Raw genomic sequence first — 11449 nt, 5'->3', positions numbered from 1 at the left:
CACACACACACACACACACACACACACACACACACACACACACACACTTCCCTACTTCTATCTTTGTGAGACAGCTCATTGACATTATGCATTCCCTAGCTCCTTACCTTAGCCATCACAACTAAATGCCTGACCCCAACCCTTACCCTAACCTAACTCTAGTTCTAAACTCAACTTTAAAACCTAATCTGAACCCTCAAAAGGGCCTTAGAAGTGATTTTTATATTTCCTGAAATGTCCTCACTCTGAGGATCTAAAACTCAAATCGGTCCTCACAAAGATACAATCCCACAAAGTACACACTCACACACAAACGCACACATTACCAGCATGCATTCATGCGTGCCAGTGTGTGCACGCACACCCCCTCTCCTGCTCTGTGCAACGCTGTGTAAGTCCTGATGTTGCGTCCAATCAGATCAGATCGTAACCACAACTCACCGCGGGAGCAGGCTTGACTTAACGCCAGCCACCACACTCCCACGAGGCAACATCAGTGCTACTTTCTCCTCCTCCTCCTCCTCATGACAAACCCGAGGAGGAAACCAAGGCTGTGTGTGAATAAAAATTAAAAATTAAAACGTAATCTCGTTAGGCTCGTAGGTGGCACAGCGTATCGTGACGCGGGGGCCGGCTGCGACTCCGCCCGAGGCCTCCCTGCTGCCCACCATGCTGACATCACATTATTAAACTCTTCCTCCTGTCGACTCTGTGGAGCTTCAGCTCAGATGTGTTTTTTTAGCTTTAGCCTTCAGCTATTTACACATGATAAAAAAACGCACAGAGAATCTGCCGTGAAACTGTGTGAGAGTCCAACAAAACGCTGACAGCGAGAATTAAATCTCCGCTCAAGAGAGAAGGAAATTAAACGAACATGTTTGAGCAACCTGAGTTACTCTGATAAAATATCAAATTATCCAAACTCAACTGATTAGGAACCTTCCTACTGAAGCTAGAAAACAGATAACATTACTCTGGAACAAACTGAGAGCTACGTGAGGAACACACTGCTGTTTTTGCCCATTATCTACAAACTGTCCTCTTTCACAAAGACAACTTTCACTTTTTAGATCGATGTCTTACCTTCAAGGCAGCCACTTAACGTAGCACAGAACACTGCTACTTTCATTCATACCATTGTGTCGTACAAGTGTTCAGGAACAGTTTTAAAGGAGAACTGCACTGATTGTACACATTTAGATCAGTTTATTTATTATGGTACATACCACAGTGAATAAATATTCTGTTTCAAGTTTTGTATAAAAAATGGATTTAATAATCTGCAAAGTAAACCTACTTCGTCACATGTTTTTCTCATAAAACAGTGATTAGAGCAGCATCGTAACAGCAGCCTGCAGCCAGAAGACTTTTCAGTAGAAATGAAAGTCTTTATAGTATGTAAATAATGTTAATGTTGAACATTGAAAAGCTGATTTAAGAAAAGGAAAACCTGTTTCAGCTGGCTGGTTGGTTTGGTCCTTTTCTCTTGGTATTTTTGACCTTTGCACTAAAGTTCTTTATTTGCACATGTAAATAGGTGGATGGAAAGTTATTTAATAGATCGGCAGGTTGTATTATGATCAACCTGCCAATGATCTCAGATCTCAGATCAGTTGTTCAGATGGAGACCGGGACAGTTCATTGGTCAGCATCTTAGTTTGAAATAGGCGCTCATATTTATTGAACTGCTCTTAAGTTTGGATTAAAGTGTAAAATGCTTTCAATGCAAAACATCAAAAGTCACATCATTATTTTAAGAGTAACTACTTAGTCTTTGTCTTTCTCATATGTTGCTCAGTCAATTCTCGGGGGTTATAGCGTCCATCGTAATACAACTTTGATGAAAATACTGAAGGTTGACTGTCATTCTTCATACACGGATCACAGTTATCCCTACATGCATGAATAAACGCTGAGTTCTCAGCTGAATGCTAAACAGGCTGATGTTGCATCACAGAAAAAAAACTGTTATGTCTCTGAGTCATTTCTTCTTGTAGCCTCTGAAGGCTGAAAACAACAGACGGTTTTCCTGTTCGAGACGAAGCAGAAGTGGTGACACTTACAAAGCAACAAAAATAAATACAGAGAGACATAATCAAACTGAGGAAAAGGATCTGTCACTAAACAAAGAATCAACTTGTCCCACGTACATGACAAAATACAGAGGCATGAAATCAGAACACGGGATTAAAGGCTGCATGTTTACAGCACAGCCTATAAGTGATCACAGAGCCCACAGAGCAAACCACATGTCCCTAAACCTGACCAAGCTGTTTCCTGTGAACACGGAGGTTTATTTTGAAAAGTCTATGCATGTAACAAGCAGAGAGTGACACGTGCTCTATTGCCGCTAGAGGGGTACGTAGAGCATCGTAGTTCAAGTCCAGCACTTGGCAGCGCCCCAAAAATAGCCGTGATCCATTTTCTAACTATCAATGACTTCCCCTTGCTTATGTAGATTTAAGGTCAATGAGAATTCACAGAAATCAAATGCTCATGGATTTATGTAGTCGGCTCTGCATGAGAGGCTTAAAGAATCATGTGAACTGACAATATAACACTGTATCCATTATAACTGGGTTCAAACACAAACATGGCTTCATGTTAGGTCCGTATTTGTTTGTTTTCAGGGCACTCGTATTCATTACAGTTATTACAATTCATCCCGAGGGGAACACAAATGTCTGAACCACCTTTCATCTCAATTCGTCCAATGGTTGTTTATATATTTACGAAGAGACAGAACTTTATTTGTCCCGTGGGAAATTTGCAGCAGTTGCAGTACAAATAGGAAAGACATCAAATAAAATATAAAAAAGGTGGAAATTAAAAATATAAACAGGTATTTAACCTTAAATATATAAATTTGAGTCTGGACCTGAGAATCACCTGTTTGCTTAAAGTAAATATCATTCAACCATGTCAGTCTTATGTCTTGTTTCATTGTTTTTCAGTAGCAGGTGGTTTTATCTGCTCAGAAGAGCTGAACAACACAGTGAAACATTGAAACGTATATCTCCAGATCTCAGATGAATTACACCGCATTCATTTATCTGGAACAGAACGTAAATGACGAGCAAATTCCCAGTTATCGTGATTTGGATCTGGACGAGGAAGGAAGGCTAAATTAGCTATCTGCAGCTCCGGCATCACTCGGTTATTAGCACACAGGGCAGAATGACAGCGCTAATGAAGTGGAGGCAACAGGAAGCAAAACACAGACCTCTGGGCCGCCGAGGAGCTCAGAGGCATTAAGCCAAGGCTGACAACTCACTCCAAATGAATTAATGCCTTTGCTTTTGGTCAATACAGTTTGGAGAAAACACAATAAGTGTAAGCAGGGTTATTTGGTTTAATGAACAAAGGAAGTGGAGAGGAGTCGTTTCTTCAGTTTGATTGGTCGATAGCTCTCCCTTCCCCCACCCTCACTGGCCTCGTCCTCCACCCACCTGCTCCACCTGCCCCTCTTAAACTGTGAACAATGTGAGGAACTGCTATTGAACTCATTCACACCAATATGTCTTTGAAGGTGTTTAATTGGATTTATTGTAACCGCCATATCGACCGACTACGGTGGATTCATTATAATCCTACAGTTAGTTGTTACAATGTTCATTTGTTGCAACCAGCAGGAAGGAGTTTCTCTTTAAACTGTCCTTCCCAACCAGTTTTGTTGTTGACCCATTGAGACGTACAGATATTGGGAAATACAAATAACCCTGAGTAGTTTCTTAATAAATTCTTAAAATCAGGTTTAAGCTGAATTAGAGCTTAAAAACAAACTCACGACTCAGGCTGGAATTGTATTTCTGCAAAGATGCATGTAAACAAATGTGGAGACCGATGTGAAGAAAGGTGTTACACTGACAACACGTGCCCCACATTAGCCACTGCGTTCATACTTCATATGTTCATATTACATTTACTATTATTACTTATTTTAAATTTCAGTTTATGTTTAACTGGCTGCCTGATCTAAGGCCGTTAATTGAGGGACAGCTGTTTGGAAGAAGACTTTTTGAATTTACAACAAACTTCCAGATTTGTCCTGTTTGGAAAATCTTCCTGCGGAATTATTAATCCATGAAAAAGAGAATCCACATCTTTGATCCTCTCGTAAAAGTGAAACATGACAAAATATGATTTTACAAAATATCTTGAGACACTAGCATAGCAAATGTAAGGCTACAAACAACCCATAATGCAACGCTTTCTGTAGGAGCTGGTGTTACTCTTATATAATTGTCCTTGAATGTAAGACAACCCGACTTTTTTTGTAATTTCCAGAACAAAATATCATCTTGTATTTGGGACAATATGATGCTTTTTATCATTGAGAGTGTACACTCAAGCTTCTTTTCTGAACCTTATAGGCTTATTAGCACCATTCATTTGCTCACAGATAATGACATGTTAATAATTTATTCTTTTGACCATACAGGTGATCCGAGAGTCTGAACTGAGCTGCAGCAGAACAGACAAGGAGAAACATTAATGAAAAATATCATAATAATGTGACCTGAGTGTCATTCTTTATGAGCATGATGCCATAACAAGCATCTGAATGGCAGATATTTATAAATAGGCAGCTGAGTTTTACTTGAAATTAGAGAAGAAGGAACAAAAAAAGAGGAACATTAATGTGTTGTTGCAAAGTGGCTTTTCTCCAGCGTCCTTCACTTCCACCATTAGAAGACTATTCAGCAGGACTATATCTTTCATCATGATGCTTTTGAGCTGCCAGATGATTTGATATTTGCCAAAAAAGTCACGTGACACTTTAGTCCCTGACAGCTGTATCCTAACAGATCAATCATGAGTTTTCTATTGTCACGGTGTGTTTCCAACAGCCTGAAGGACAGAAAATATTCTCTTGATGACAAAAATCATCTTACCAGCACCTCTGAAGCTCACTGATTAACATGTTGTATATCTTGTGTGTTTCATCCGTACAAAACCAAAGTGTAAAAACGACATGTTGTGGTTTTTATTCGGTAACTAGAGGTTGTGTTGTGTCTCTTTCTGGTCATCTTGCGTATCTTCGTGTTTATTTTGTAGTCGTTTCGCATCTCCGCAGTTGTTTAATGTCTCTTTGTGGTCATTTTGTAGTTTATTTGTGTCTTTCTGTAGTCGTCGTGCGTTTCTTCGATAGTTGTTTTGTAGTTGTTTCGAGTCTGTAGACGCTGTCTGATATGATTCTAAATATCACAGCACAAAATATCATATGAAAGCATCAAAGAAAGCCTGAGATGCAGGTTCTTTTTCTTTCTTTCTGAAAGCAGAGTTATTTCTATTCTGTTGTTCTGATTTAAGTTGCTTTACTAGTCCTTCAGTATTTGATTAAGATGTAACTGTAGCTTCAGTATGCAGGAAGAAAAACAAAACTAAAACAATTATTGGTATGGTCTTTGGCATGTATGCAATAAGAATAAATCCCAATGAGGACACTTTTAATGAGCTTGGTGACTTACGAACAAGTCATGTTTACGGTAACTTTAAACAGGCTCTTGTCCAGAGTCCCTCCGGCCCTTTCAGTAATCCAAACATACAAGTGACATTACATTTGTCAAGGTGACATTTATTCATATGTCACATTCCATCCTGTACATTTTGACATTCATGTCACTCTCCCGAAATAAGTGGTGCTCGTCTTTTATCTTCTAACATCGGGATAACTCAGCTTTGTCAGCAGTAAATCATTAAGAGCATTGAAGTCGAGCTGTAATGTTCCTGCCATCCATTCATTAGATAGAATCTAAGGGCTGGGCTCACTGCCACCTGGATAAAAATGAACTATTCCAACATTTCTCATTTGAATTAGCTTAGTGTGAGAGTATGTTGAATAACAAACAAATCAATTAGGACAGGAAAGTGGCAAAGCTTTCTGATAATTCAACTTCAATCAAACAATAACTGATGGTTTGTTTTTTGCAGCTTGCTATAACTGAAATGTTATCAGCTGAAACTCAAACTTTTTCCTCCTCCTTTGTGCTGATAATGGCCGTGCAGATTTAATGTGCACTCTGCTGCTCTTTCCTCCTACGACCTCCATGTTCTGCAGCCGCGTCATTACATTTACTGCTAATCTATAGCGCCATTGACCTGAGCAGCTGGATACCAGCCAGGCAGGCAGAAGCCGAATATCAGGACCTGATTGTTCCCTCATCTCCATAAAAATTATATGGAGTCATAAACGTCACTTTTATCTGGAAGAGGACAAAATTGCATTTAATGCGACTGCCCTCCTACTCATTGTGGGTGGTTTTGCCCTCTCTCCGCTCTCCTCACCGTTTTACCTGCTGCTTCTCCACAAAAAAGAATTTACCAAAGCATTTCTGAGAAGTTTTGTTCATCTGCAATAATGAACTTGTTCAAATTTAAAATCGGATCTTTGAATATGCAATTCTCTCTTTCTCAAACATGATACGAGCCCACTTTTTCAAACACAACTTTCAGCACACAACACTTTACTTTTGATGTTGTAACACAGCTTCAACATTCATAAAAAATAGCACCTCATGTTTGAATATTAAGCTATATTTAAAAACTTTATGTAGATTTAAGGCAAATATCAGAGCTTAAACACAAAATAGACCACATGACATGAACATCATGTCTTGTCAAACAGAAAAACGAGTCTTTCGTTTCAACATGTAAATAACTGAGTGTGATCTTACCCACTGAAATCGTCCACACTGCCATGATCTTGATGCGGGCCTTGGTGTGGGAGTTGAAGCGGCTGTGGTGGATCGGGTTGCGTATGCCGATGTATCGATCCAGAGAGATGGCGCAGAGGTGCATAATTGACGCCGTGGAGAACAGGACGTCCAGGTAGATCCAGATGGGACAAAGGTCAGAGGGCAGCGGCCACCCATAATCTGCCGAGGAAAGGGACGAGTTGATAGATGGAAAGATGAAGAGAGAAGAAGTAAAATACTGTTAGTGTCCTGGTTCTGATCAACCCTTTCATAAAAGGTTGACAGTGGATTTCAAAAAGGTCTTGCTTGGCTGAGATGGAAAAGAAAACCGTATTACAAATACATTCAAAATCTGATTAAAATGAAAACCAGCAAACCTTTACCTTTGTGAAGTCGCAACATGAGATGTTTTTGCATCAAAAAATTACTTCAATTATCAAAATAATGGCCAATTAATTTTATGTCAGTCGACTAATTGATTAATCACCTAAGATTCATATGTTTTGTTTCTATTGTAATGTGTAAAGTGGCTAAAGCTGTCAGATAAATGAAGTGGAGTAGAAATAGAAAGTAGAAAGAAAAGAATAAACTAAATGTACATAGTTACTTTCCACAATTGGAAAAGTCAGTGTGAAAACAAACGTACCAGAACTATCGGCCCGTCTGAAAAAGTAACCACGCCGTGATAAATCGAGTGAGTCATACAGATGGAACATGGCCGAAGGCCTCAAAACCTGAGCGCACGCTCCATATACATGCACACGGTCAGAGGCTGGAACTACACACATGTTACCTTCACATATCACACACGCACACACACACACACACACGCAGCGGTGTCCTTCATGGCCGCCTACAGCAGCCATCTCTATATTTAGTCCAGTAAATTGGTCTTTAAACCACTCAGCTGCAGATTGAAGTGACGTTATACAATATTCGGAATACATGTATGAAGGCGGATTCTATACATCAAGATGAAGTTTATTTGAAGAGGTAATTTCACTCAAGGCAGTTCGAAGATGTAGAGCATGAAATCAGAAGGAGAATAAGATCATTCATTTATTTAAAAAATAAAAATGGATTCAACAAGATATTTTACAGCGTCTTCTTCATTCTCTGTATCGACGGACGAAAATCTATTAATTAATAAATCTTTATTTCTCAGTCAACCAAACTGTTTGATACTCAATTGATAATCAGTTTCCCTTATAATGGAGTCTTGTTAATTTCACTTCCTGTTTTATTTTGCATTCACTTGCTAGCTACTTTACTTCCTGCCATCGTTTAGTTTCCCGCCAGTTTTGTTCCTCACCTGTGTTCCATTATCTCGTCAGACCTCCCGGTACTTAAACCCCGAGCTGTTCAGTACCCATTTGCAGATTGTCTCAGTTTTTTGCACACAAGCGCTCCAGTGTTTGTTTGTTCCTAGTGATTTACCTCAGCCTGTTTCTTTGTTTTTCCGTATTCCCCAGCTCCTCCTGAGGTGTTCCCAGGCCAGATGAGATATACAGTATAATCCCTCCAGAGTGCTCTGGCTCTATCTCGGAGCCTTGTATCAGTTGTACATGTCCCGAAAACCTCCAAAAGAAGGCGTTGAGGAGGATCCGAGGATCAGATGTTGAACCACCTTGGCTCTTTTCGACCGGATGGCTGAGCTCCTCACATTATTTCTGAGGCTGAGCTCAGCCACCCTGCAGAGGAAACTCATTTGTGCCGCTTGTATCTGCGATCTCATTCTTTCGATCACTACCAGCTCATGGGCTTTGGGAATAAGAAACCCATCTTTATTTTTCTTTAAAAATAAAGGGCAGGATGTCTACATCGTGTTCAGGGTCAAGATGAAGCATTTACTCCTCCTCTATATCCTCTGTTGTTACCTCCATGCAACAGGTGAGGGACGACCTGATGAAGGCTTTTATTATTTAGGAGATGACTCATCCATGTCACCATAGTTACCGCCAGACACCTCATCCTCGTCTGATTTCCTCTTTTCTTTCAGCTTTCCATTTTATCGTCCTCCTCCTTTTGCACTCAAATGGTGTTTGTCCTCCGTCTCTCTCTCTGTCCTTCGTTGTCTCTATCACCTTCTTTTATGAATCTCTCTCGCATTCAGTCACAAATAGAATTCTTCCTTCTCGTTCTTTGTGCTTTCTACTTCTCCCGAATTAAAGTTCCCATTCAGTCTGTTATGTTTTGTTTTTTTGCCTCATTCTCTATTTTCAACAAAGTACAAGTGGAAATGTTGAGGATTACTACAAGTCATCAGGACTCATCCTCTGAGCACCATAAACATTTGCGCCACATTTCATAGCGATCCATCTAATAAATTGAGATATTTTACTCTGCGTGGGACAAATAGACTGACTGACACTGATGATATTCAATACCTCATAATGACAAAGCAAAATCAGGATTCTAGAAATTCTTTTGCAGATGTATTCCAAAGAAAAAAAGTGAAATATCACATTGACAGATCATCTTTGAGATGTCTCTACACCTTGATAGGGGTCCACCTGTGGTCAATGTAATCGATTGGAAGTGACTGGAAAAGAAACGTGTCTAAGAAAAGGTCTCAAAGCTGATACATCAGAGGAAAAACTGAGCCATGAGGTCAAAAGGAGCTACCTGCAGAGCTCACAGACGTGATGGTATCAAGGCACAGATCTGGGGAAGGCTACAAAACTAATATGCTGCTCCCAAGAGCACAGTGGCCTCATAATTATCCAATGGAAGGGTGCTTTCAGACTTTGAATACTCCTGTTGTAAAGGGACAGAGATACACAGGGTCAAATTGGCTGCATGGACGAGAGGAAATTAATTTAAAGTTGGTGGGCTGAAACATATGTTAACACAAGTGTTTTGCTTTAAACTGTGTGACTTGTGTTTGTTGTTTCTTGTCCAGCAGGGATGTTGCTCTGCAGTCGATCCTCTATTCTGAGTTCCCCGTTGAGAAACACAAAGAGAAAAGAGAATTCACCCTGAGGGACTGATAAGGTTTCACGCTATTACCGGCTCCTCATCCTCTGATGGTGATGACCTGGAACCGGAGTGAATTATCCCTCGCAGAGAAATCCCACCCCACACCAACAAACGCACAAACACAGACACACACACTGAAAAACATCCCCCCAGAAAATCCCACAGGGCCTGCTGAGATGTGACTTTTTGCTCCCACGCCTGCTTCTGCAGACAGAGCCGTCCCTATGAGACCGCTGCTGCGGTTTCAAACTCAACGTGTTCTGCCGTTGTCACCTCTGCCTTGTTCCTTTCAAAGAGCCGACGTTTCTGGATCCCCCGGATTGTAAAACCTCAACACAGGAAAGGCTGCGACTGTGACATTATTCCTCAGTACCTGACACCAATTAGACCCAGTCAGCTCTGCACCAGAACTCAACTGTGAAAAGACACCCGTTTTCTTCCTGTTGAAAGCAGTCTTAACAAGCCGGCGTCTTAGAGAAATAAGCTCAAGTTTCACGGAGAATAAATCATTTAAGTGATTATGATACAGACTCCCCAGCAGATCACATGCTTTGAACAGCACACTGAAGTCGTGTAACTTTAAAATCTGCTGGAAATCAGGGAAAAAAAACTGGCAGGAGCGTTTATTTTTTTACATCCTGCAGTGTCTGACAATGTATCCCGGTGTAATTGAAATGTTAAAGTAATAAATTTAACTTAAGTCAACTTTGTTTTCAGGGGCCTGCTTACTTTGCTTCCATGCACATGTTTGTAGTGAACAGTTACATTAAAATAAAAGACCTTCAGTCACTTTGTAACCAGCAATCATCACAAACACAAGAGCTGAAATGATCATTAACTGACACAAATTTAAGTAATTTTTTAATCAAAAATCCTAAAAGTTTCTAGACAGCCTCTATCACGTGAAGACTTCTTTTAATGTCCAGCAAGTTTATTATCTTTACGTCTTGGGTTGTTGGTGGGACAAAAGAAGACAAAGTGATGGTATTTTCACTATTTTTGATGTTTTATAGACCAAAGAGAAAGTAATTGTTAGCTGCAGGCCTGTAAACATGTTTTTCTTGAATTCATGAATATGAAGCAAAATTAGATGTATTAGAGTTATGTGACTTAAAGTATGGAACACAGCAACCTGCTGACTTTTTGTAAATAATCAAACTTCTTTCTCTGTTTCGTGTGCGAGTTGTTCGTGAAACCACATAATTAAAACCACTGGATCTGAAACAGCTGTGTTTTCATTGTTTAGCAGTGAAGGTTAACAGTGGGTCATTCTTTCAAGTTTTACGATGTCTTGAGTCCAGAGAGGGGAACTGCAGGAGAACAGAGTGCAGAGTATCGATTGTCTGACACACTAAGAGATTCGATCACGTCGGTCGTCTCTGGGAGGTGAATCCTCGGTAGCTGAATGCTGCAGACTGTTAATCACAGCGAAGCCTTTCATGTGACACATACTGTAGCTGACACTTTGGCTGCTGTCAGTTTGGAGGAACTACAACAAACTGAAGTGGAAGACCTTTTTTTTAGCTCTCATGTGTGTTTCTGTGGTCTGAGTTAAAGAGAATTTAACCTGGAACATGTGACAGCTGTTGGTTAACATCTGAATCTTTTATACACAGCCCGAACCGCATGAAACAAAACTGCACTCGAGCCTTTTTAAACTCGTTGAACTTGTGTCGAAACAAAGCAACGACCAGGGAGTTTGACTCTGAGCCCACAGACGATAAAAAGATTCACTAAGAAAGAAAATGTTATGTGAAAATCAAAAGATAATT

At 40.1% G+C, this 11449-nt stretch overlaps 1 protein-coding gene across 2 annotated transcripts in view; it reads right to left on the bottom strand.

Annotated features, from left to right (window-relative positions):
• Window positions 1-11449, bottom strand: part of htr2aa (5-hydroxytryptamine (serotonin) receptor 2A, genome duplicate a) — a 41848-nt gene that overhangs the window by 10875 nt on the left and 19524 nt on the right. For both annotated transcript variants that reach the window (XM_031873327.1, XM_031873328.1), the window contains one exon: window positions 6678-6878. In XM_031873327.1, the coding sequence (XP_031729187.1) occupies window positions 6678-6878 (201 nt within the window). The remainder of the gene's footprint in view (window positions 1-6677; window positions 6879-11449) is intronic.

This window comes from Anarrhichthys ocellatus, unplaced genomic scaffold, assembly GCF_004355925.1.
Source record: "Anarrhichthys ocellatus isolate YVR2014 unplaced genomic scaffold, GSC_Weel_1.0 scaffold71, whole genome shotgun sequence".
Classification (NCBI taxonomy): Eukaryota; Metazoa; Chordata; class Actinopteri; order Perciformes; family Anarhichadidae; genus Anarrhichthys; species Anarrhichthys ocellatus.
Note: the sequence above shows the minus strand (reverse complement) of the source record. Positions and strands in the feature narration are given on the sequence as shown.